At 36.7% G+C, this 27944-nt stretch overlaps 1 protein-coding gene across 7 annotated transcripts in view; it reads left to right on the forward strand.

Moving 5' to 3' along the window:
* The window catches only part of STAG1 (stromal antigen 1), a 176892-nt gene that overhangs the window by 116913 nt on the left and 32035 nt on the right, over positions 1–27944 (forward strand). For 6 of the 7 annotated variants that reach the window (XM_035334012.1, XM_035334013.1, XM_035334009.1 and 3 more), the window contains 11 exons: positions 1306–1385; positions 3905–4012; positions 6314–6428; positions 9358–9475; positions 10688–10791; positions 13751–13843; positions 13963–14052; positions 14234–14437; positions 16163–16233; positions 21599–21686; positions 23218–23298. In XM_035334012.1, the coding sequence (XP_035189903.1) occupies positions 1306–1385; positions 3905–4012; positions 6314–6428; positions 9358–9475; positions 10688–10791; positions 13751–13843; positions 13963–14052; positions 14234–14437; positions 16163–16233; positions 21599–21686; positions 23218–23298 (1152 nt within the window). The remainder of the gene's footprint in view (positions 1–1305; positions 1386–3904; positions 4013–6313; positions 6429–9357; positions 9476–10687; positions 10792–13750; positions 13844–13962; positions 14053–14233; positions 14438–16162; positions 16234–21598; positions 21687–23217; positions 23299–27944) is intronic. The other variant, XM_035334014.1, reaches the window with a different exon arrangement.

Consider the following 27944-nt stretch of genomic DNA (forward strand, 5'->3'; position numbering starts at 1 on the left):
TGGGAAATTATTTCACTGTCTGAGTCTCTTCTCACAGTCTCGAAGACTGTCTAATTGTAAGAGTTAAATGCATTGGATTTCCCAGGAACTTACTGGTGACAGAGGTGCAGTCAGTATTAGTGACAAGAAGTGTCTCTGTTTTTGTTAAGTAGGAAACATTTAAGACAGCCACAATGCATTACTTATATACTATTTCTAAATTTCAATATTGAAATAAGCATCTGTTGCTTTATATACACAGCCTTTAAATGCCTGGAGGAGTAAAAAAGACGTAAACACTTTATTCTGATCTGATTTGTTCTTGGCGCCTTGTGCTGTTGCTTTCTTATACACACTCACTTTTCTTCTTTTCCTGCCTTCTATTTTTCACATCCCCAGATATCATATATTAGTACGTAGTCCTTATAAATCAGTTCAAGCCACAGAAATAAAGTTTTATTTCACATGTCCCAGTTTATTTTCATTAACTTGGTCAATCAAATGAAAAACATCAAGACATATGACATTTTTATGGATGGATAGAAATTCTCTCCACATAGGGAGGACAACAACATTCGCTAATCACATGTATTGTAGGTGGATGGTAAGCACACTGAAACTAAGCATATAAAGAACTTTAGGAGACTTCTCATAACTGCTGGGTCCTTAGAAGGTGTAAAAACATCATATTTGATTGGAAAGTTGTATGCTTTTCTGTGCTGGAAACAATATAGGAAAATACAAAGTTATACTGTGGAATTTCCCACTTTCTTGTGGAAGGTCTGTAGTGTAATAGTTGAGGCCAGCTTAAAACCTTACAGTGTTGCCAGGCATAAAGGCCCCTGCTTTATAGGCAATATGCAGGTGCATATATTCATGTGCAGTTTTCTGCACAGTATTTCCAAATATGCATAATGTGCGATATTATTGCATATATATAACTTTATCTAAAATTAATTTGTTTACAGGGGAATGAAGTAGGGCATTTTTTCTGCCACCAACTCAAACATTCCTTTTGAAGAGAGAAATGTTAAGTAAGACCAATGCAGAGCAATGTTTCAACTCCAAAGTCTTCTTGCTTTTTTCTTGGAAACTATACAAGTTTTTTTTTTCCCATTCCTGTGCACACATCTGTTCTTTGTGCACATAGCACACAGCTTCCTAAGATGTAAATTAAATGATTGAATGGTGTCAAAGGGTTTTCATGTGTCCAGTTGAAAGATCTTTCTTCACAAGAGTACTTATTTTTTCCTATAGCATTCTAAATCGGATAGCTTTGTGTGTGTGTGTGTGTTTTTTTGTCACTGTAATAAAATTCCTTTTCAGGATCGCATTGTATCAATGACACTCGATAAGGAATACGATGTTGCTGTGGAAGCCATTCGATTAGTCACGCTAATACTTCAGTGAGTATTTTTCAAAATTAGTGTATTCCCTCTAAAAGTTACTTAAGCCAGTAATATTTAATTGATTTGATTTCTTCAGTTGCGTAATGAAGTCAGTCTGATACTTTATATTTACTATGAAGTTGAACTGAATATATAATGATGTGATCATGAAGCTAAAATGAAATACTCGATCTCATAGAAATGCAATAGGCACAGTATAAAAACATATATATTTATTGAGACTCTTAGTTTTAGTGTATCCATAGTTGAGGAAAAATGCCAGGCAGCATTTATACCATTTGCCAAGGGCAAAATGATTGTCCTTCCCAAACTATGTGAGCACAGGTTACATTTGCTGAAGTAACTCCAGTAGTAACAAAGCAAAGATGATGGGTTAGGAGATTTGATTATCTGACAGAGCTGGAAAGAGAATCATCTGGGAAGTATGTTGACAGGGAGAAGATGGTTGCTTCAACACCCTTACTTGGGTTACGTGGAGGTAGTGGTAGCTTGCAGTTTAAAACACTGGGCCTGGCAGGAGATGTGCTTCCAGGCCCCAGCTCTTTCTTACCCAGGTGCAGTGGCTTCCCTGAGGTAGAGATCCGTTCCACATGTAACAAGCCCATGTGCAGACTGCTTGAACCAACCTGTCTCTAGTAGCCTGTGACTACAGCAGCCTCATGAATGTGCTGCCGGAGGAACTCTTTCCTAAGGTTTTACCACATGTTCACTAAAGTGTGTTTAAAAAAAATACATATTACAAACAGATGCATAGAACTCCTGCATCGTAGGTTATACTCGGTGACTCTGAAGAAATTTTTGGACATGGAGAATTTATATGAAAGATTAGACTAGCTTTCCCTCTTAGTAAAATAAATCTGGGCTTCATTTTTTATTTATGGGTCACGCTGCTTTGCAGATATTAGACTTGTAATATCAGGAAGAAGGGGAATCTCTCATCTACTTTTATATTTTTTAAGCAAATATAACAAATATCACAAACAACATGTAGAACATGTCTATCTGTTTTGGGATATTGGGAGTGCAGTATGATTTTAGGTCAATATTTGTCCAGTGCATCTTTTTCTTCCCTGTCCTGTTTTCTCTTTGGTTGAGGGATTAAACCAAATAGCCTGCATCATTCTTGGACTAGAAGAATAAAGGTCACATTGAACAGCACAGGGCAACATTCTGGCAGGTAGAAGCTCTGAAAAGATGTTACAAACAATTGTGATGGGGAATGGCCAATTAAAAATTAGTTGTGGTACGAAGCCAAATAAGATGTATAGAGTCCTGATACATAAACGTTTCTGATAAATACTGACTAAACAAGGAGAGAAGTAATACTATTATTGTATGCGATGTCAGTGCTATCATTGATGGAATATTATTACAGTTCCTTTGCTCATAGCATTTTTCAAGAATATCACTGAAAAAGGAAAAATATCCCGAGTTTCAAAAAACTTGCACAAAAAATCTGACTTAAGCTCAGAAACTGCAAAATTGCCAAATATGTTGTTTTCTCAAGACAGGGGTAAAAGATTCCCTGTTCTTGTCAATAAATAATTACGCAAAATAAACTTTTCATCATCTTTCATCCAACACAGCATGGGGTGATCAGATTCACTTCCTCAATGTTGAAAATTAGAGTATATATCTAGTCAGCACAATAGCTGCTGAGTGATTGACATTTTATTGTATCAGCACTATTGTAATTCTAAACCCACATCATGATTCAATCCTAAAGAGATTATTAGATTATTTTATTGGTATATGTTCAGTACTTGTTATGTGTCACATGTGGTGATTAAATCTGGGTTTAGTTTTCTGCTGTCTCTGTCCAGAGAATTTCTGACGACTTCTCCTATAGCTGAGGCAGATTTATCCGCCTGACCTGGCCCTCTCTGCAGCTGGAATTGGGAGTATTCCTTCCCTCTCACCAGGCCAGCAGAGAGGTGCCTCCTGCCCAGCAGTGCCAAAGAGCAGGAGTGCCATGTGAAGAGACCTAACTCCTGAGAATATTAGGACAGGAGGCTGAAGGAGAAGAAGGGTTGCCCATTTCAAACTTTGAATATTTTAAATATTTTATGAATTACAAGCTTTAAAAGCAAACATACATTTAAATAAATAAATATAACCAAGCCATTGCGTTTTCCTCATGTAACATTCTGTTTTTTTAATTTAATAATGCTTGATAATAAGTGCTTGTTATCTTACAGTATGCATACTGTAGTTAGTGTGATGGTTTGAATAGTTAAGCTGGCAAGATTTGTAAGCAGTGATGAATTTTTTTACATTAATTATTGCATGTATTGGTACAACTGAGAGAAGAATATCAAACAAATTTTCAGTCTTACAGGCACCTTAAATGTTTCCATATTTGGAAATTAAACCAAAGGCTTTTGATGTTAGTATTCCTCCATCTAGGATTTTGTACAAAGGAAATCAGTCTTGTAACTGTCAAAAGCAAGTTATGGGAGGTGAGGAGATTGAAACGAAACACTAGTTTTACTTGAGGTGTTTTCTGACTATTTCAGTGGAAGTGAAGAAGCTCTGTCAAATGAAGACTGTGAGAATGTTTATCACTTGGTGTATTCAGCACACCGGCCTGTTGCAGTAGCAGCTGGAGAATTCCTTCACAAGAAGTAAGTTATCAGGTACCATGAGAGAAGAACAGATTCATAAATGCTTTCCAGTACTGGTAAGATCAAAAGACAAAAAAGCAGTAGGACAAAATACCTCAATTTATTAAACAAATTTATCAATTTATCAAATTAAATTTATCAATTTATCAAATTAATTTCAAACACAGGCTTACTATCTTATTTAAAATAAAAACCTAAATACGTAAAGAAAATAGATTTACCTTTATCTTGCTCTAGAATTCAGATAATCTTTACTAACTCCTCAAGGACTAATTGTAAAAGGCTGCACACACCTCACTATATTAAAATTGTTTTAAATCCTGAAGTTCTTGCTGAACTACTGTCATGATAGTATAGGGTTTATCCATCCCTGACAGTCTACCTGGTATGCATTCATCATTTTAAAAAGTTTTAAACCAGTTTATTTCAAAATTGTGAACTTAAGAGGTTTTTATATATTAATAATTAATAACATTGTTTCTAAATTCACTGACATCCCCTGAAAATATGTTATGCTATGATTCCATCCTACATGTACTGAAATATGCCAAAGGAAATGAGCTATTCTTTCCATAGATGTGAAATCACACTGCACTGATGACTGTGAGCAGGACATCACCACATCATGGTAGTTAACCTTCTGATTTTAGGGTTTGCAGTTAAATGTCTTTTAGTAGTAGTGTTCTTTTTCCCTCAGTGGTTGGGAGATTAAAATTCTTTAATATACTTATAGATACTATACTATCTACTACACAGATACTGCCAGGATACATGACAGAAGAAATCAACTAAAAATATAAGTTTTTCTTTGACATATAAAAAAGTAAATTTGGGGTTTATTTGTGGTTTAGAAGTCTACATTGTACCTGTAAGCTTTTGTGGGTGGATTTCTGGAATTATGTCTCTGTGATCAGACGTTGTCTGTTTTTAGGAATTAATTTACAAAATTTGGTTACGTTTAGTCCCCTACATGGTGTTTTACAAGGAAATTGTTAGATTTTTTTTTTAATAACAGAAATTCCCGTATAAATTTATATGTGAAAAATAATTTCAAAAAATGACTAGAAGGTAAATAAATTTGTTTTAAGACATATTTATATCTTAGGATAAAGTTTTGTCTTTACACTAACTTCTCTTTACAATGAGGTACTGTGCTATGTTCTGTTAAAATATGTCTCTCTCTATTTACTAAATAACATAAAGGAAAAAATGTCCCATTCCTAAGACTTGTTTTCTCTTGGTTTCTGCTGACGTGTGTGTTCAATTTCAAATAGAATCTACTTGAAGAATTTGGGATGGGATTTATCTTGAATAATTTTATACATTTAAATACCACTTTCCAAGTGTAAGCTAGTCAGTGGCTTCCCCCTCTGTAGTTAGCAAAGGAAAGCAAATGATACAGATCACTGACTGAGCCCTGAGGTGGATGTTTAAGATATTTCAGCACCTGCTGAGGTGCTCGTCTCTTACCTGTTAAGATGAGAAGAGAAAAAACATGATGTCTTTAACTAAAACACAAACGTGTGAGTAACTCATCCTTTTCAATGAATTCTGGTAGTGAAATCAGAATACTGGATTTCACATTTAGAATTTGTTTCATGGCTGCAGCTTCTCTGTAAAAGCAAGGAGCAGTTTTCAGTCTTCTCAAAGTAAAACAATCATTGCTGTAGCTGAAACATAGGTATATCTGAGATCTCTGTAAGGTCCTAAGTTTGAGTGGTGAGAGTAGTGAGAGTAGTTTGGAGCTAGCCATATATCAGAGAACTCAATGCAGAATGTATAATTCACCTGGGGGGAAAAAAAAAAAAAAAAAAAAGTTACTTGACTGATGGTTTGCTTTGTCATTTGTGCCGCTACTCGTACCTGAGGTTGGTTGGTTAATGGAATGTTAGGTTTATTTATACCACATCTTAGTCAGCACAACTACAGTGAAGATACAACCATAGTTCTTAAGACACTATAAGTGCTACCACCATTGTAAAATTTGATAACTAAAAATATAAAATTTTGTAAATTATGCAAATATATAAAGCTGTGCAAAATCCTTCAATATAAATATGTTCTAGAGAGCTTTTTCCTGTATGAAATTCCTCCAGCCCTATGAACTTGAAGACTCTGAAGATAAATTTCTCTCTTCAGGCAGGAAGAGGTCATGCCTTTTTTCCCATAAAAAAAGAGCTTGAGATACTTTCACTGTGCTTTATGAACAAATCTGCTGTATCAGGAATGACTGTTCATCACGTTTTTGAAGAAATAAGATTTGTGTTGATAAACATCACAGCTCCTTTTGCTTATTTTTAGACTGTTCAGCAGACATGATCCCCAAGCTGAAGAGGCTCTAGCAAAGAGGAGGGGGCGAAATAGTCCAAATGGAAACCTCATTAGAATGTTGGTTCTTTTCTTTCTTGAAAGTGAGGTAAAAAAAAAAAAACATTTTTAATTTTTACTTGTTTAATAGAACCTGGAACTTAAGTAGTGACTTATCAACATACAGTAACAAGTTGGTTGTTTTTTCATAATTTCAGAAATACTGTATGTCCTTTACTCTGCCCCCCATCTCATTGTCCGTCAAGCAAATTCAATCCAAAAATCTTCTGCATGGTCTAGTTTGTTTTTGCATGTCCCCAGGGTACTTATTGCTTCATTGCTGGTAGTACAGTGTCTACCAGGTTTCATTGCTACATAGAAATGTTACTGGTTGTTTCAGTGTTGTTTTTTTTTTTAGATAACCAACTCAGGAGTATACTTCTGGAGTTACTCTTTGTGAAGTAATATTATTTGAACCAGAAAGGAACAAAATTACAATCAGAATCATGTCATAATTTGGAACAGAAAGGATCTGAGGGGCAATATAGGTCAAAGTGGAGTCAGCTATGATACAAGATGAGGTTGCTCAGGGCTTTATGCAGCTGCAGCTTGAAAACATCTGAGGATGGAGACTACAGGCATATATGCAATTGTGTTTGATGACCACATTCATGATGGGATTGTGCCAATAGTTTATGTCTATAGAGGTTACATATATGGGATATTTTATGGTAAAAGTACTAACAGTAATTTAGGCAAAGAAAGGCAGTTGAATGGAAGAAAATTTGAAAAGATAAACTGTCAGGTACAGAATGCTCTGAAGATACTAAGGGAGAAAAGTTTAAAAATGATACATTTGATTCAGTAATTAATAGGTGGCAAAGGAGGACTGAAAGAAAAGAATAACAGGAACATTTCTCAATAGAATGAATGGTAGTATTTTTTGTGTAAAAAGCAAAAAGGAAGGTATTGCTAATAGGTATTTGAATTTTTATGAGTGCTTGAACAAAAGACTTGACTGTGAGGATGGAAATAAACAATCAGAGATTCTGAGAAGGAATTATAACATTTTGGTACAGTGTTAATGTTTAGTTAATGTTAACACTGTTTAGAAAGACCTTAAGAACCAACAAGACTGGGTGAAACATTGCTGCCTGTGTGGGCCTCCACTCAGCTATCTAAATGTATTTCTAGCTACAGCTTCTTCAAAAAGTAGATTGGAATAGATCATTCTATCTTCTAGTGAAAATCCTGGGCTGAATACAGAGAAATGATGAAGTTTTGCTACCTGATGTAAATTACTCAGTGACAAGTCATTAGGTGAAGAGATCAAATAGCCATGGGCCTTAGATATGCCCACAGCCACTGGAAGATGAGAAAAACACCATGCCCAAAGAGACTAATTAACAGAGAATGAGGAATATTTGTTCTGAAGATACAGCATAAGAAAATGGGCTTACTTGCCTGCTTCCTTAGGACAAACATATTCTTTCAGACTTTGGTGTCAAGGTTGCTGTTCATTGCCTGTCCCTCGCTAGAAGCTGTATCTGTTGATATGGCACCTGTGCTGAATTATCATTCCTAGTGTTCTTCATGTCTTATATCCATGTGTTTGTGGTGGGGAGTTACCTAGAATTATCTTGTCCGTGCATCTGACAAGAGAATGAATTCATCTTTGCTCCCAAAGCCATGATCAGCAAAATGTTTTCTCATAGAAGCCATATGCTGCTTGCTGAGACCCTTCTCTCTCTGGGTTAGCTTTTGCTATTGCTTTTTTTGAGAAGGTTGTTACAAAGTAAGATATTATGACTCCAGTTTTAATAAAGAGCTAGAGATCTGTGAGTTTCCATCTGCATGGGATGAGAAGATGTAATCACTGCAGCCTGAGAGGGTGCATTCAGAAGGCAGTAAAGGTAACCCTATGACAAGCATCAGAAAGCTCTGTGACACATGACGTTTTCCTCAAAGCTTACGGAAAATGAAAAATAAATAGACATACTGGCATCCCCTTCCATAAGCTCTTAGGTGTTCTCTGGTTTAGAAGTCATTTCCATGTCTGGCAAGCAATTCAGCTCTGCACAATGTGTTTGTTACTTTTTGATAGTGTTTAAAAAATGGTTTCTAAATCTGTAGAAGCCCATGGATCATTTTTCTCAGTTTACAACAGTTGTGCTCATTCGTATAGAACCCTTTTTTGCAATTAAAAATAAGTTACTGTTCATTCTATACCCCCTTAAATCAGTAGGATTTCTGCTGCTGTTTTCTGAGAAACCAGAATTGGTATACAACACTTTTGGCGCTCCATCTGTTGTAGACAAATCACAAAGCTATACCTGTTGATGACTTTGGATTGTTACATGGTTATTTCAAAATGTAAATGCACATATAGCTAACATAAAATTTGTAAGTATCTTATTTTATAATTACTGTATTCCTAAAATTGTAAATGTTCTGTCTCAGTTATTGATGTATTGTTTGAATTGTGTTGATAAATACTGCCTTGTGCTTTCCTGTCTCAGCAGTTAGATGTAATACGAACACCATTACACACATTTTCATTTTGTTGTCTGTTGCATTCACACTAATATTGGATATTATACTAAAATGAAAAAATATTTCCATATCCATGTTCTGCACAGAAAAATAAATGCCTGTTCAGAAAGAGTGTATTACAGACCCTTCTTGGTCTCACGACTCACCATCTCTCTTTTTTATAATACAGTAGGAAAGTGAGAATATGTAAGTTTTTGTCTCCTAAGTCAGAAGTCTGAGCGGTTTTTCACAGAAAAGCTACTTTATGGAAAGACAAGCTCAATTTATTTTTCTTCAATTTTCCATTAAAGTGTATTGCCATTGTCATGCAGTTGTAGTTGTATCATTCAGATGAAGGAAGACCTTCAGAGTTAGTTTGAGACTGAATTTTCTTTCCCCCTCATGTAAGAAGACATGGACACAGTCCATGCCTAAATGACTGTGACAGTTGAGGAACTACAGCTTGTACCAGAACACTGTACTGACCATTGCTTTGGATTTTCTAGTTACATGAACACGCAGCCTACTTGGTGGACAGTTTGTGGGAGAGCTCTCAAGAACTGTTGAAAGACTGGGAATGCATGACAGAATTGCTCTTGGAGGAACCAGTCCAAGGAGAAGAAGGTATTTGTTTAACCTCTCTGCTGTACTGATACTGCACAATATTTTTAATTATGCCTTTAAAAGGTGTTTAACTGTGGCAGATAGAAGTATAAGTAGTTGTTTGTTTAGACAGCATATTTGAGGAAGTGCAAATTACTTAGATTTTAATTTCATTTTAATTTCATCCATTTTTAATTTCATCCATTTTTAATCCATTTAATGCATTTTTAATGTAAGTTTTTTGAAAACTTACACTTTTCAACTCATGAAGTCTGCTGTAGTGTTGTTGCCTAATATTGAAGTTTAGGGTTCTTGTCTGAATGTTTAAATGACTAGTGTATACACGAACATTTCAGTAATTTCAGTAGCTAATAAAATTTTGAGTAAACAGGCACTTCAGGTGATGTTAATTAAATATGGGGATTTTCCAGACAATATTAAATCCTAGTGAACTCTTAAAAGGAAAAAAATAAGGGAATTCTTTTGCTATTAATTTTGTATCTTCTTTGGTTAAGAATAGATCTGTGGGTGTCAGGTACTCAGGGAGGTTGGTAGCAAAGAGTTGCTAATGTTTGTCATTCAAAGTCCCTTATAATTCTTTAGGATTTTCCTTCTTCAAGTAATGTCACAGTGTTTAGGTGGTTGAAAAACCAATGTAGTCTTACTGCTTTCTAGCGCAACGTGCTGGTCATCTCTGTGGTTCAATATCTGACTTTTGGTATTCACTGCTACAGTTGTGGTCTTTTATGTATATGATAATTTCCTTAGGAAAGGACCTGGTACTTTGGTTCTTTTGAGGTTTCTGTATAGCCTAGCAGGGTTTGGCCCTCTAGATGTGACCAGAAGTACTTCAAAAAGACCAGAAATAATACTTCATGATTGTGTGAATATTTTGTAAAAAGTGACAGTGAATAGTCAGTCCCTCTCTGTCCTCCATGACACTCATTATTTTATAGATCTTTGTTGTATTCCTCCCCTTCATTCATCGTTTTGCCAGACTGCCTTTCTCTAGACTTCTTTCACTTCTGCCATATCCATTTTAAGATGATGTGACTGGTATTGCACAGCGTGAGCAAGCAAGCTTTAGTTTTATGAACAAAATGATGTCTGTTTTTTGTTTTTTTTTTTCTCTCTCTTCCCTATATTTTACAACTGTATTTACAGATTTGTCTTCTCTAGGATGCCTTTCAGGCATCATCAAAGCTGATCTTTGTTGTTCTCTTCCCTCCATAGCAATGTCTGACCGGCAGGAGAGTGCTCTTATTGAACTGATGGTGTGTACAATCAGACAAGCTGCTGAAGCACACCCTCCAGTAGGCAGAGGCACTGGCAAAAGAGTAAGTGGTACTATAATGGGTAGCTCAGACCTGTGTGTGTTATTATGTTACCGTATTGCCATAAAATATTTTTCTTTAATACCACATTTTGACACTTCTAAATGGGATTTTTATAGTTGGTGTTTCTTGTGAACATTTTTGAAGAAAAATAATGATCTGTTTTTAGATACGTTTAGTTTTTTTCTTTTTCCCTTTGGGTTTTGCTTTGATGAGTTAAGTAATGCAAACTTACAACATGAAAATCTTTTTAAATTATTTGTAAATTTCCTTTTATCATACCCCTGGCTTAGACTTGGAATCTACCAGCATCTACAGCCCTTACTGCTCATCTAGATTAGAACTGAGAGTGTAGCGCTCAGGAGCAGAACAAGATTAGATTATCTTTGGCTGTCTTCATAAAAAGGAATGTGCTGCTAATATGGACATAAAATTTGCAGAAGAAGCCAACAGTAGCTTCATCTCAAGAGTAGTTAAGTACTGGAAGATAGGCTGGGCTGAGTGGTTGTGTAGTTTGCTTTCTTGGCGGTTTTCAAGATCTCACTGGGCAAAGCCCTGAGCACCATCGTCTGACCCCAGAGCTGGTTCTGAGCAGAAGGGAGGGATGGGACTGCGCCCTTGCAAGGTCCATCCCAACCCGAATGCTTCTGTGGTGTTATGTATCCATCCTCTTAGGCCTTTTCCACTGAGTGCTCATAAAATTTCCAAATTTGATATAATGACCATACTGTTTTCTAGGTTCTTTTTTATTTATTATATAGTGGCTCTTTAGAGATCTTCATCAGTTGAATTCCATTCCTAAGGCTAGGCATGCACTTTAAGCATTTCAGTGTAAGTCACCAGGTCAGGGTGATCAACAGCTTTCACCTGTATTCTCCGTAAATACAGCGTTCACGTTCCAAAAGAGTCTCAGCTTCCCAAATTGATTTCCCTGATGTTTTAGTCCCCCTCTTATTTAGATTAAACTGTAATGAAATAAAACCATGTGAACATTTGGTACTTCTGTTAGGTTTTGCTCTGAATAATCATAACAAGATTATTAAAGGAATCCTCAGACCTACTTAAGGTGAAATCTAGAGATAGACTTACCACACTTTATTGCTAATCTAAACGCACCTACTTAGCTTCTTAATTTTTATGTACCAAAACCAGATTAGCGTCATGGCCTGAAACAGCATGCCAGGAAATGTTCCAGGAAGCCGTCAATTTAAACTTGCTTTTTGTACTTCACTTTATAATGCATACTCTAATAAATTCATAATTTATTAAAACGTTTCAGGGATGAGGGGGGCAATCTACAAAGGTACTTCCTCAGATTTGCATGGGCGTGTAAATACCTGCTGTTACTAAAACCATATTGCAAGTATAACTTCATGTTTTGCCTCTAGCTGTAAACCATTCTAGAAGACGAAACAATCTTTAAATTGAAGGAAATATTCATGTTTGTATTTTTATGTTTGGAGCACCAAATAATGTTACTATTAACTTTCTGGGTAATTTTCTCTCTCAAAAGATCTACATTTCAGTTGACTTCAGTTCAGAAAATTTCTTAGTCTTGGATTTTCAATGTCTCTATTTTTACAAAGGTAAAGAATAAATGTCACCTTCTGAAGGATGGTCAAAAGAGTGTCACGATCATCCTTAGGGACCCAGCTTAATTAATAGCGCCAGTGAACTGAGCAATATTTGGTCACCAGGATATGACTAGGTTGTTCGGGTGTGGGATCTTGAGTTGCTAACTGCCTGAGTTGCTAGCTACATTCGTCTTGCCTTCTGATGAGCCAGCAGCTTTTGCTGGCATGGGAGGGTGCTGTACTGTGTGCTCGTACAGGAGTTGTATTTGCTGCCCTGTGTATCCATCTGCTGTGTGCTATGGAAGTGTTTTCTGACCTTACCGACAAACCTTTAGCTGTTCCCCTTCGCTTCCATGGCCATTTGGGGTTCCTGCTTACCCAATAGGCTACTTGTCATCCAAGCACGTTTTGTTTCCTGCTGTTCCTTCTGACTCACAGGTGTAGGTATGACATTTAGCTTTTGCTTCTTTTCAGTTAGATCATAAGTTGTGGGTTGGTAACTGCAGAGATCTCTTGACTTGTCAGTAGCGGTTTGTCATGTTCTCATGAGCTCACTAGCATATTCTCTGAGCTGAAATGGGAGCAGATTTCTAATTATGCACTCATGTTCTTGTGAAACAGTTTCCACTCTGACTTTAGCTTGTAACCCCTACTGTGCAGTCTAGCAGCTTTGCTATATGTAAATCTTAAGCTAACTTTAATATTTTGTTATAATTGTTTTCAAAAGTATTCTATAGGACCACTCTCCTTTTCTGAAGCCAAGAAGCCAACTCTAAGCTTTTATGAATCATGCTGTATTGATTATTATCTATCTATTCATTGTTTCAAGGTGGTTTTGTGATGACAGCATTTGTAGCTTCAACATTTCTGTCACTGAAATTTGTAAATTAGTTCTGTGAACTTGGATGCATGTTCTCACTGAGAATTACATTCCAGTTTAGAGATGAGGCCGTTAATCTGTTAATGAAGATCACTGTTACAGTGCGGATTGGTTTTGGTTTTCTCAATTATACTTCAGTTCGCCCTGAGGTCTTACAATGAACACTTTGTTTAATGTGTGAGAGGCAGAGCTCAATTCATTTGGAAGCAGTAGCCAAACTTCCACTAACTTGGGTTATATTTGAATTTCAATCCTAAAAACATGTTGATGTGTAGCAACAATATCAAGCTAGATGATGTGATATTTTCCTTTTCAATCACTTCTTTTAGGACTCTCGGTCCTCCTATTTAATCACTTTTCAATTTAAATGTTTTTGAGTGCTTTTCTCTCCTCTTTTGATTTATTAAAAATGTACTTGCATGAGTTTTTGTTTTTAATATCTACATCAAAAAAAATAATACTATATGAAGAAATTATATTTACTGTAGCTATTTTTGATCACTTGCAGGTCTTGACAGCAAAAGAAAGAAAAACTCAGATAGATGACAGAAATAAATTGACTGAGCATTTCATTATTGCACTTCCTATGTTGCTGTCAAAGGTACCTTTTTCTACAAAATTAATTGCTCACTGGCATTTACAACTGACTTTAAACTGTATTTTGTAGTGTAGATGTTTATTTTTACTTCACTGTTTTGTTTTGTTTCAATGATGTTCTAGTATTCCGCTGATGCAGAGAAGGTTGCAAATCTCCTGCAAATCCCTCAGTATTTTGATCTGGAAATCTATAGCACTGGCAGAATGGAAAAGGTATAGTACCTTGAGCAAGAACGCTGGTTGCTTTCAAGTATCTGATAGTTATTGTAGTCGTACAGCACTGTGCCTTCATTTGGCATATTAGCAATCTAACCTGGTGTATTTTTGACTGACTTTTTCTTTGAGTTTCATTGTTTAGACAAGGTGAAAGATGAGCTTCTTTTCTGATCTACAGCATCTGGATGCCTTACTGAAACAGATTAAGTTTGTTGTGGAAAAGCATGTGGAATCGGATGTTCTTGAAGCCTGCAGCAAAACCTACAGCATACTCTGTAGTGAAGAATATACAATCCAAAACAGAGTTGACATAGCCCACAGCCAACTTATTGATGAATTTGTGGATCGATTCAACCATTCTGTAGAGGACCTGCTGCAGGAGGTTTGTTTCCTTAAAATGAATTTAGTTAGACTATGTAAAATACATTATGATAGACTGGAGAAAAATATTCCTATATTCCTATTAAGTCATGAAGTTATCTATGTGAAGAGGTAGTACAGCTGCAACTGTATCATAATTATTTGGAACGATTTCTTCATGTGGAAAATTCCCTGGACTAGCATTAAATCTGCAAAGAATTTATGCTGTAAAACAAAGACCACAGGAAAATCCTGCTTCTGAAAATGTATTCTAGTATTTAAACAGTTCACATGTGAAATGAAATGGATGAATAGGTGAAAGCTAAGGAAAAATACAGAGAAAGGTGCATTTACATTTATGCTTGGGGTGATTCCAGTAGTCCCAAATGGATATGCAGGCTGCAGAATTAAAATTGGATTATGTCTTGAATGGAAGAGAGGATTTAGTCAAATATTTATGATGGCCTATTGAAAGAACTCTGGAAAGTACGAAATAAAGATACAGGTCTGAAACCTGGAGGTGTCTGGGATTTTCTTCCCCTGAAGAATTTATTCTTCAAAATGCGTAAGATATAATACATTAAATAAGGATAGAAACCTTACTCATTTTTTCTTGCTTTACATAAATTTGTGTAATTCTCCTGCTTTTTAAACATAACTTAGGGGCTGCATAGATCTTTTTCTGCACATCATATTCTCATGCATTGTGATAAATCCACTTAATTTTTGATGTACATTTCTAGAAAATTAAACTACAGTCTTTATTTTAGACCTGTGTATTAAATAAATTATTGGCTTTTGTCTTTACGTAATATGCATACAAACTTGTCATTTCAGACTAGATAAAAACTGAGTAAATAAAAATAAAAAATTATAGAGTAAATAAAAATAAAGATGCATGATATGGAGGGATGTGGAGACCAAAATAAGACAAAAGTGAGAGTAAGCAAGAAAGAGTATAGCAATAGTAAAGATTTAAAATGCTGACCTTTTTGATATTCTCTTCTGGATGATTCTTTGCAGAATAACTGATTTTCATAAGCTTATTTTATCATTTCAAAGAGATTTTATATTTGAAAATTTGTATACTTGTAGTCAAGCGTTACATTGTTTTATGGCTTCCCACTAGGTTGATAATGAGAGAAACATTGATTGACAATTGCATCTGAAGGCAGGGAGATGTTTTAATGGTTGGCCTTTAGCTGGAAAACAGCTAAACAACTGTTCTGATTGATCAAAACAAAATGGAGAAGAATTGCTTTAAGTGGATTACCTATTTCAGAAAATTGCTGGAAAAAATAAGTTTCAGAAGTGCCTTATTTCCATTTGTTTTTCAGTTTGCAAGAAATATTTTGATAATGATATTTTAAAATGTAAAAAAAAAAAAAAAAAAGAAAAATTAAAGATTTGAGTTGTGCAGTATTTATTCTTGGACCATTGTTTCCTCAGATTTGTAAATATTAAAACCAAAAACAAATAACAAAAAACCTTCCATCCAGTTCTGGATATTTGTCATTCTTTGCAATGTAATTGTCATGTTACAGTGTGTGACACAGTGAATAGCAATGAATAGCAATAGTAGTTATTTAATTATTATTATTACGGAATCTAGATAAAAGTCACTGTAAAATTTAGATTCTGTTTTGCTGTTAACATAAAACCTCAAAGAAATGTGCTCCCCTACATGCAGAAATGTACTCTCGGGTGAACTGCTGAACTTCATTCATGAATTTCTTCTCATTTTCAGGGAGAAGAAGCTGATGATGATGACATATACAATGTTCTTTCAACATTAAAGAGGTTAACCTCTTTTCACAAGTATGTGTTTTGTTCCCTTGAAAATTTGAAGTTATTTCAGCAAGTATCAGCTGGTGTCTGGTGTTAAAAATGAGAAAATTTAAGGTGTAAAACGTGAAATAGAGATTGATGAATGACTGGTGGCACTTGTACTACTGCTTGGACTCATCAATGTCCTTGGTTAGTTAATGGCTACCTTTACAGGTTTGGTTTGCAAATGGCATAGCCTCCCTTGCACTAAATGATTTTATACCACCTGTTCTACCACGAAAATTATACTCTCCTGCATGACATATAGTCAGTGCACGAGGGACATTTCTTATCTCTGGCACCTGTGGATGCAAAATAAATCTTTGCTTTGACCTTCAGCTTAGGAAGGCCCTGGAGGAAGCTGTTTTCACAGTTTCTCAATGCCTTTGAAGTGTTTCTGCTCAAAATTAGGAAAATGAGCAGTAGTAATAATTAATGATTGATGATAAAAATTTGGAAGGTGCTTTCTCTTCCTGCAGAAGTGCCAGGAATAGTTTCTTGTGGAGTTGTTGGCAACATTTTTACTTAGTGGGTTACACAGACACTTCACTAAGCTCAGCGTGAAACAGCCAACTGGAACGAGGTGAAACAGCCAACTGGAACGAGGCAGCAGCTTTCCAGGGTTCTGCTGCTCTTATTTACACCTCTGGGCACTCTTGTAACTTGTAGAGCAACCTGGAAATTTTCACTTGAATTGTCTGAATTTTGGTATATAGCACAAAGAACTAATCTTCCCCTTGTATCAACTATAGGAAGTAATTGCTCTTGTTAAGCATGTAGGAAAGCTTCATATTCAGATGTCTGAGAACCACAAATCATTTCTTCCTTATGACAGGATTTGAGAGGATCTTTTCTCTGCCACCTCTTTTATACTGATCAGTGGTTTTGGTTTGAGGGTTTTGGTTCTCTTTCCTTACTGTGCGTTGTATTCACTTATCTTGAATCCTGTATTGGATCACTGTATGATATGGTTCTGAACTGTCTGCTCTTTGTTTCCATTCAACAGGAGTCCTGCAGAGATCATTAAATTGTGTCTAATTTCTGTAGTGCAGCATGGTGACACGTGCAAATTAGGTTTTCGGTCTCCCTGGTAACACACTGGAGCCACTTCTGCTTTTTCTGAGAGGATTGGTGAAAGCTGTAGTTCACAATGAAGAAAACAGCACAAATCTAAAGGCTTTCCTGAGGTTCTCCCATATTTATTTTTTTCCTTCAGGTTTCCAGTTCTCTAGAGAGAGATTTCAGATTCTAAACAAAGCTTTGTGGAATGACACACACATTAGGGCAAGGGACATCTACCTTCATCTTTAAACAATAGAAAAGAGAAAAGAATCAAATCTTAAAAGAGCTGAAGAGCAGCTGTGTATCATTTCTCAGCAGATTTGTTATAAATAACAAATTACTATATAAATATTACAGTTCAATGGGAACTTCTAATTAGTAGCTCTTGCATCTAAAGAAGTAATGAAATTCTTTTCATTACTCTGCTGAATGTTACATCTGCCGTGACTTACTTTTGAAGGGAAACAATCATACCATCTGAGACAGAATTTTTGCCAAATCTTTAGCTGTGAGGTTAGGATCTTCAGTTCTAAACTTGCATTGAACATTATTTATCTCAAAGTACAGTTGCTCTTGTCTGATACTGTCATTGTCTGTCATCAACTGCAAGCCAACGTCAATGGAAGAAGTTGAAATTGCAGGCTACCAACAGATACCTTTCAGATGTTATAAAACTTCTCTGACAAAGGAAAGCAGCTGTTGGGGGCTTGGAATAGAAAAAAGTCTCTCCTGTGTTTCAGTGAGAGAAATTTAACTTATTTGTGCTTATGTTTCCTTTGTAGTTACTGCTTCTTCATACTCTAGGAAAAAGTAACCCAGCAAGTTGGAATGACCATGGTAGGAATTATCAGAAAAGCCTTCCAGACCAAAAACCCCTCTGTACTGAGATTTCCCAAGCCTGAGATAATCCTCTTTCCAAGTGGATCATTTCATTTGGGAATGACTTAACTTTAAAAGTGAATCCTTAGAAGATCAGGAGGGATATTCTGTAGATCATATTCACTGTCCAGTTTTCCTCCCATTTAAGCTAATTTAAATCAAGTTTGTTAATGAAAAGATCCATATCCCTACATGCTGGAACAGTGCAACCAATTCAATGGGAGATGGATGTCTTGGAAAGTCCAGAAAGCTACTTCAAAAAGGGTTTGCAGTACACTTTTTAATTGAGGTCTTTTCATCAAACAAGGATATTCATATTCCAATACGAATGAAATTCATCATTACAATGTTTATTTCCAAGTTTTCAGAATGTAATGATGAATTCTTTGAGGTCTTCTGAACAGAACACCTGGAGTAAACATCTAAGCTTGTTTTCTAAGATTGTCTTCTTTGCCAGGGTCTCATTGACACTTTAGCATTTTTTTCTGTCCTTACATACATGGAGACAGTCTTTCCATATAAACTCTTTCCATATAGGCTCAATTCATCTGATCACTTAATATATCACTGCTGTAGCAGTTTCTATATCCACAGTTGTTATTTAATCACTCCGGTTGATTCCATGACATGAATCTCAAGTATCACCTCTTTTCCTCTGGATGTGCCCTTTTCCATACTCCCTTGTGTATAGAACATTGTTTCTTATTTAGAAATCAGGATTGTTGGTATTACTACCCAGTAGTCCTCAAACATAATACAGAATTTGATACCTCCCTGCCTCCACTCTGACTTCACAAGCTTGGTGATGGCTATAGTAACGCTCCAGACACGACTTGTCTTTTTATCAGAATAATCAGGATCAGGCAGGGTTCTTCCCAAGACAGGTATATTCATGATCAGATCTCCTCTTCCTGTTAGAGAAACCTTTCACTTAACCTTTTTTTCCAATAGTTGTCCAATACATCGTAACAGATTCCTTCAGACTAAGTTATTCAATCTGGAAGAAGTAGAAATGATGATAAATGAAACCTTAGTAGAGAAATAAGACTGCATCCAGCAGAGCTGTTCAAAGCCCAAGGTACTGCTTCTGTGACTTTGTGCTGCTTTAATAAGAGAACAGTTTCGTGGGGAGAGAGATCACTTCTCCCAGGAATTTTTGTAGGCTGCTTCCTTCCACGCTTTCAGAAACACCGTGGAGCTGGTACCTTTACTTCATGTGACTACTTTCTGGTTGAAATATGCCCCTGGAGACAGTGCTACCCATAGGGATGAAAATAAACCTCCTTTGATGATATGTTGGGCCTTATTTTCTGTAGTCCAGGAAGACTCTGAAATGGAAGTGATTAAGAGAAGGAAAATGCTGTGTTGTATGAATTTTCATTCTTGGAGCCTCTGTGTTGGAAAATCTGAACCTTTGTAGAGGACTGGGTTGTGTCCAAGGTGTCTTTTTCACTATCATTTTGGTTGCTGAGTAGTTCAAAAAAGACAAAAGTGTACTAGAATATGTCTAAATTTAATGTGGAAGCTTTTATTCAAGGAAGTTTATACTGAAAAAAAAAAATCTGAAAATTGTCTCTAGTTAGTATTTTTCAGCTTTGGAAGCTGGATAGCTCTTCCTGAGGACAGTTGTAAGGCCAAGCTCCAAGCAAAAAGCTAAGGTGCCCCAAGCTGTCAGGATAATGGGGATGGGATGCCCCCTGCGACAGCTACCTGACAAGAAGGGCTCTAAAATGAAAAGACAGACGTGAGACAATTTTTCATTTCATATTCTCTGTAGAATAATCTATGGTGATATCTGCCTCTGCACACCAAGGAGATTTTACTGCTTTAATTACAGTGCTGTAATTAAGGAGGTACAACTCTGCCTTGCTAGCAACCCTGTGATTTGCTGAAGCAGGATCTGTGTGCTTTATATGACTAATCAGAGGCATTTCTCTGACAGCCTCTAATTTATCTATAAAACATTTTACTTCCATACTTTGAAGATAAATCCAGAAGGGGGGGGGGGAGGCGCCCCCTCGCTTTGTTGTTTTTTTTTGGGGGGGGGGGGTGTTTTGCTTTGTTTTAGATTTTACTATAGTTTTTCTTCTGTTCACGGATCTTAATTAGAAGTTAAGATGCACCTTTGCTTAATGGCACAACCCTAGAGAGCAGACTTCATTTATTTTCATCTCGAGGATGCTAAGTGCTACGTTTTCTGGGAAAATTTTATCACTGAGGTTTTCCAGATTATGGGGCCAACACACTCCATACTGGGAAACATTTCATACTAAGGGTCTCAGCAGGATCTTGGAGCTCCTGGTTCAGCCTCTGTTCATTACAGAACAAGCAAATTATTCTTTCTCACTGAGCAGGGTAGTTAGTTATATAAACAAAGTCAGGCTGCTCCAACACAGGGCAGAAGCAGAGGGGTGGGAAAAGTGGGTATATCTTGGTGATGAAGGTGCTGGGATGAAAGGGAGCCAGACGGATGAGACTGCTTTATCTAATTTAGACTAGCCAATTCAGTCTGAGCATCCCTTCGTCTTCCAGGTGAGTATTTTAATCACCACATTTTTATTATTTTGAGGTGGCATTCTCTGTTACAAACATATAAATGGTTTCAGATTTTCAGTTTTACTCTACTAGAGAATAGTATTAAAACTAAATTTTTTATGAAATATAATTCTTGTCTTTCATGTAACCTTAAAGTTTTGTAATTTGTTTAGTATTTCTCAGTTCTTTATTAAAAAACTATAACATAAGCTGTTGGAAGTGTGTAAGACTATAAAGTATATGTTGCTAATCTCGTTTGTATTCCTCTCCCTGGCAAATCAGGTCGGTACAATTGAAATGTGAAACACTGAATGGAGGGAGTGGTTAACACCATCTCTGTCTCATATACGTGTATAACATTCTGACTTCAGATATTCCAGGATGTTTAGTGATAAAATATAATATTTTTCGCCAAATGATAAGGCAGAAGATTATGTAATTTTTCCTTAAAGCAATTTTTCATTCAGTATACACTACTGCAGTTGGGCTATAGTTTGTGATGCATGCCAGAGAAGTGCCTTCTGAAGTTCTGCCAAGGTTTAGAACAAAAGAGGCAACAATTACGATTTAGAGGCCACACTGAGAAGGGGATTGTAGCTACATTTAAGTAACTTTACAGTTGCACAGTATGCATCAAATTACCTCCTTCCTACAGAAATCCAATGTAGTAAAACTTTCTTTTCCTCTATCATCAGAAAACCTAACTTATGCTTTTAACATGATGTGAACTAATTGTGCAGCTGCATTGTCAGCATGCTCTATTGTCTCAGTTTTGCAAAAATAACAAACTGGTCACTGAGCTGCCAGGTCAGACTATATTCTTGCTGTGATGTGGAGTTTTGAGAAATATAACTAATCTCTATATTATCTCTCGTTCTAGTGCTCATGATCTCACAAAATGGGATCTGTTCAGTAACTGCTACAGATTACTAAGAACTGGAATTGAACATGGAGCTATGCCAGAACAGGTACCATCAGCAACATGTGTCTTGCATCATCTGAGGATTCAGTGTTTAAAAGACTCTAGTGATAGAGAAGTTCAAGAAATTAATGCACTAGTGGCAGTTATTTAGGGAAATCGTGGAGTCTTAAATGAAGTTACTCTTGTAGTGAAGCATTGTCCAGGAGGTGGAAAAACTTGAATACTGCTCTTGTTTTTTCTTTTTACTCTGTGTGATTTTGAGCTACTTGCCTCACCTTTCACCCTTCTCTTTTGTAAAGTAAGAAATAACTAATGTTCCTGGCTGTGAAAAGCACTCCATAAATCATTATTTTTACACAGAAACCCATCGTTTGTAAACCTTGGTTGCAGTTCAAATTATTGCAGTTATTGTGCATTGAAGGTACAATGGGTGCTTATGAAAACCACGAACCTTTCTCATTTCAGTTAGAAGCCAGTTGTTAATTCTAATCCAACTTCATTTAGGGAAAAAAAAATCCATGACATCTGTTGAAGTGTTTTTGAGGTAGGAGGTGTTGGTAGGTCTGAGGCTTTTCTCACAGCCAACGGAGGTGAAAGTAGCTGGAGCTATAATAGAGACTGACTCTCCTAGCCAAACTCATTGCCACATGCCTGTTTCGATGCCAGGGCTTTAAGCTATGGGACCTTCTGTGCTCCCTGCGTTTGCTACTTAATGCTGGAACTGTGCTGCCTGGAGGGAAGGGGCCAGCAGATAAAAAAAAAAAAAAAATGTTCTTGCAACTGTCAGGCATCTTTTCAGCTTCTGGGCTTAGTAGATACATGTGTAAGCTCCTCAAATGCTTCTGTAAGGCCTTCAGAAACCTGAAGTCTCCTCAGTATTTCTTTCCTCAGTCCACTGGAAGGAGTTTGCTGGAGAGGAACTGTTTGGCCTTCAGTAATATATTTTTAAAAAACAAACTTTTTTTAAAGCAGCTAAAAGCTGTTACAAACTTGACTTAGTATGCACAGAATCATTAACTGTTGGAAGCATCTTCATCCTGAAAAGATTGTGGACTTTTTAATACCTGTTCTAGAACTAAAATTTTAAAAAGACATTGATGATTTTTAGGACATCACAAATACTAATCCTGTCTTTCTGTGAGAAAACTATTTATATATTCTTTTTTGTTTTTAAAAAATAGGCTACTAGTTCATAGTAATGGAACAAATCTCAAGGCATTTTTACTAGTGAAGTAAGATTTAGAGGTATTTAAACAGATACTTTTGAACTGAGATATGTAGATGTTGGGTTGAACATCTGTGATGCTGTGATGTCACCTTTTGATTTATTCCCAGGCATAGTTTTCTGTTCTGTTTTGTTTCCTAGCATATCCACGGTATTTTTTTCATTGTAATAGGCTAGTTTCTTACTGCACCAACCTGACCAAGAAAAAGCATACCCTTGAAAACAAAAGATACTACCTGAGAGCTGCTCCTGAGAGCTTCTCCTCAAAATGCATTATGCATTTTACATACACTTCACTGATTTGTTTGATATTTCCAATATGCTCAGATTCTGTGTGTTTCCTCTGTTACAGATAGTTGTTCAGGCACTGCAGTGTTCGCATTACTCTATTCTCTGGCAGCTGGTAAAAATCACTGAAGGCTCCCCTTCCAAAGTAAGTAGATTATACAAACTTCGCTGAAGAAACACAGCTTAACCTAAAAAGACATAAGACCTGATTGTCTTTATCTCCACCAAGTACAGTCATTTCATGCCGTTGTGAAGCTGATATAAAATACTTACGTTTTGACTTACTCCCTACTTTAAGATCTGTTTAATATCATGCATATATCTCAGTAAGCCAAACAAACAGCAGAGGCTTGTCTCCATCAGGATTTGATACTAGTTGATTTTTATATTTTTATCGCTGAAGATACTTAATGCACTTCATTGTGAGTTTGCAATTTGCATGAATGAAGAAGTTGACAATGCTTGCCTAACAGTTGCAGGCAATGCTACTGATTTGTACACCACAGATAGCTTGGTATTTTTGTGTATTTAGCTTGTTTACCTTTTACATACGTCCTTCATATTGCTAAATATAAATGTAGACTTACTAGCAGGTGACAATACCAATAAAAAGCAAGTGCATGCAAGTGTAATGTGCTGAGGACAATGTTACATGTAACTTGATCATTATACTTAGCTTTTCCAGGGCCTTTCCTTAAGCAATTTCTCAATGAGAGGCCAATATCTGGTCTTTTAGGACTTCAGAAGTAACACATCACATTAAAGTTATATGAAAACTGTAATAGTAAGTGTACTTCTCCATCAACTTCAAAAAGTACTATACTAAAGTACTAATAAAATCAGCATTTTATGTACTTAAAATGATAATTCTATTGTAATTTTTTTTTCAATGCTGACATTGACATTTAAAAGAGCTACTAGAAAATAAAAATTGCTGATACTATTTATTCTGAATTTCGGAGGTGTTTTCTCAATCTCTTTGGCATGGTAGTAGTATTTAGTATCACATTTCAATTCCTTATAACTGGAAAAACTGGATATGATCCATTTGGTTTAAATGAATTCAAAACCTCATCACAATAAAGCATCTCAAGTCCTCCTAGCTAGCAGCATTGTTTTCCTTAGGGAGAAATTTCGCTTTGACAGAAGGAGATAAATAACTAAAACTAAATTCAGGAGGCCATATAACACGTTAGCCTGTAAGTCCATAAAACCAACACACCGAATCTTGTTCTAATGGTTCCCTAGTAAAGAAAACTGGACTGCTAGCTATCTGCACTGGGTTCAGGAGGCAAGAACTTAGAGCACTTTGGTTGACCATTGAAGCCTAGGTGCTGTCTTCAACAGCTTTATTAATTTTTTCCCCAAGTGCTCTGATTGTTGGGGATTTGCTAGGTGACTTACCCACTCCTGAAGATGCCCAGCAACTCTGTCCTCCTGCTTTCTGTGCCTTTGAGCAGTGGATGCTGTCTTGCTCTGCTCTGGTTGTATAAGCTCAGAGCATTCAGTGAGATTATCATCTCCCTTCACTGCATTTTTCCATTTTTTTAAAATAAATTCAGTGAAGTGGTGCAGTATAATATTGGTCGTGGAGAGTGATAACCAGTAGCACTACTGGAAAAAAAAGGTTTTGTGTTTTCTCGTCTCTAAATTTTAGCCAAAGAAACATACGTACCATAAAATGCAGGTAGCAGCCAATGTATATGTCATCTATCTGCACAAGACCTGGTCAAGAACTTTGCATTTTGGTTTCAAAGTATTAATGTGGTCTGTTGTTTTCAATGTCAACAGGGTGGTCCAGTTAAACTGAAAGAGAAAAGGCCCTTTACTTTGGTGAATGGTTTTTTTTTGCAGACAGGCTCAGTGCAATTGTATATTTTTTCCTACTTTTCAAAATAGGATACATTTATGTGATGCATTGTTTTATGAAATGGATGAAAAACAGCTTTGACCTTTCATGTGCTTCTAGTACTATTCATGTATTGTTTTGACTCATATTAGTCATTATGTGGATCATAGGAATTTAAAGGACTATGAAAGCTCTGTGATGATCAACCATTTGAAGTACAAGTCAATAATGTTTCTGGAATCCCCAGTGAAAATCATAATCACTCTAAGCTAGAGAGCTCTTATTACTTTAATGTCTGGGTTTCACCCCACACCTACAAAAGTAATCAATGTTTTGCATCCTTAGTTCTACGGAGCACTCCATTAATGCCCTTCAGCTCTTCCTACCTGGCCAGGAACCTCAGCTTTGCCCACATGTGTTTGTCCTCTGTGTTTTCATATGAAACTTTTAATTTTAATTTGTTGACTGTGAAAATGAATCCAGAGTGCAGTATACCCATCCTTTAATCTGTTAGATCATTTTACCCATGGTTGTTTGCCATGATTTAGGCTTGCTTATAAGTTAGCAGACATTAAATGGAATTAATCACTTCAGAAGTGAGATGTATGGGAAGACAAAGTCATTAATGGGGAGCATATCAGAATGAAGAATGGGGTATTTCATTAGCATTTTGAAGTTATTCAGGCTCTTAAATGAACATTTCTGACACATTATTGTAATATGTAGATCCATCTAGCTTTCTAGCAGTCCTTTTCTGTAGCCATAGCTTTTCTATACATCTAAGGACATATGGAGGTGATGCTTTGTAGACTGAAGTAGTATCTTTAATAGACGAATAAAGCTGTAGAAAAATGGTAGGATTTGGGGCACATAAGCCCTTCAGGTTTAAAATAACAGAAGATTTCAATGCAAAATATAAGGTGAGAATAATTTCATGGTTTCTGTTTAGATACAGACCAGGTAAGCTGTCTCTGAAAGAAAAGGAAAAGGTTGTTCATACCTATAGGTGGGAGCAAGGGAATTGGAGGTGATAAGAAGTTACCAGGTGGGAAGTAGGAGCTGGATATTGGGAAGGGAAGGGAAGATAGGTGACAGATGAAAAGGCTAACAGGGAGAAAATAATTTATAATAGGCTGTAAAACTAATCTGTCCAAGTCTTTGTCTTGTATCTAGTAGATTTATGAATTGTGTTTCCAGACTCATGTTTAGAAGATGATTTTTTTAGATTTCCCTTGAGCATCCAGGCTGAGAGATCAGAGATGGAGGGATTGATTTGTAAGAAATGTTCATCCACTACCAGCTGGGTCATACTCACAAATAGTAGTTGCTCTGTTGCTCTTTCAAAGTGAGTTCTTTGAGCAGAGTTCAAAATTGCTTAATAATTTTGTTAATAATTTGGTTCTGGGGTAAGGTCATACATGACAGCTAGGGATATACAACTGGGAACAGAATCTTTTAAGAATGAAGTTATTCTTTATCTGGTGTTCAGATGGCTCTTCCAGAAATACAGCCTCTCTCGCAAAAGGATTGCCCTTGTTTGGAAGCTGTCTGTCTAGATTACTGTGGCGGGCATTATGCCCAAGCCCAGGATACATTTACTGCTTTCTGAGGGACACTTTATATTACAGCTGTTGGGCATGTCTTGGATTCTGGCTAACTACATGAGGCTAGGGGTGCTGGTCTGTAGGCTTAATATGTGTGGCAGGGAAAAGCTGTTTGACCCTTGTTTAAATCAAATTAGGGTCAAGACAGCTTATTGATTTATTAAAGACACATAATTGACCTGCAAGCAGTGAAATACATCTCCAGGATCAGTATCAGCAATACAGCAGGTGAACCACAATATTGACACTTCAGAAATGCTAATTAACGTGTACATGTTTCAATGTACCCTGCTGGTAACTATTCATAATTGACGACAATCCCCACCCCAACATACACAATTCAGAGTTATACACACATTTAATTAGCATGGTAAAACCACCACACACATGAACACCTCCGCTCCCACAGGACATGGGAGGTACATGTCCACTGCCTTTCTTTAGGGAGCAGGAGATCCCCTACTTACACACAGCTGCTCTTGGACATGAGGGTGCTCCAGCTTCATGTGTATCCATACCACTTCCTCCAGTCAGCAAATCCATATGCCAGTGCAAAGTACTCTACAGAGTCATCTGGACACCCGTGAAGTGCGCGTTCCCACGTGCTGCACCCCAGACTGTCAGTCCTTCAGCTGGGTGCAGGCTACTTAGGGCTTGCAGCAGGGAGGATGCCCCACGAGGCCTAGGGGAACAGTGGCAGCGCTGCGTGTCAGGTGTGGTTTCAGTGCCCCACCGCTCCACCCCAAGGGGGCTCCTTGATCACAAGTTTTCACAACTCTTTTATAATTCTTTTCAAGGTGATTTCTGCTTTTCTCAAAGGCTTCTTGTTAATCTCCTGGTTACTGTTTAATCTACTCATTTTAAGCACCTTCATTGTTAACTTTCCTTGTAGCATTATCGGTTTTTAGGCAAACACCCCCTCGGAGTGGTTGGTGGTGGCTGTTCTGTCCACACACACTGTTGCACTCATGTTCTCATCATATCGGCTGCTGGTATCCAGGCTTGTTACCAAGAGGACGCTCTGCAGATTTCCCCACACTGTGTAATACGGTTTGCAGATTGCAGTTTTGATCATAATGCTTATGAGAGTGATACCAGCGTAGAATATTTTAAAGACATTTTAATGGAAGGGTTGTAATTACTGATTATTTGAAGTAGTAGGAAAGTCCAAATTCTCTGCCAAATAAGATTCCATCAGTTAACTTAAACACAGCACAGAGTTGAGACAGAGTTATTTCAAAACTCTTTTTCAAGGTGTCCTATGGAAAAAAAAAATGGCATCATGTAGTGTCATCTTGGTGTCTAAAATCTGAAAGGAAACATTGATTATTAAAGGAA

The sequence above is a fragment of the Oxyura jamaicensis genome, chromosome 9, assembly GCF_011077185.1.
Source record: "Oxyura jamaicensis isolate SHBP4307 breed ruddy duck chromosome 9, BPBGC_Ojam_1.0, whole genome shotgun sequence".
In the NCBI taxonomy this organism is placed as follows: Eukaryota; Metazoa; Chordata; class Aves; order Anseriformes; family Anatidae; genus Oxyura; species Oxyura jamaicensis.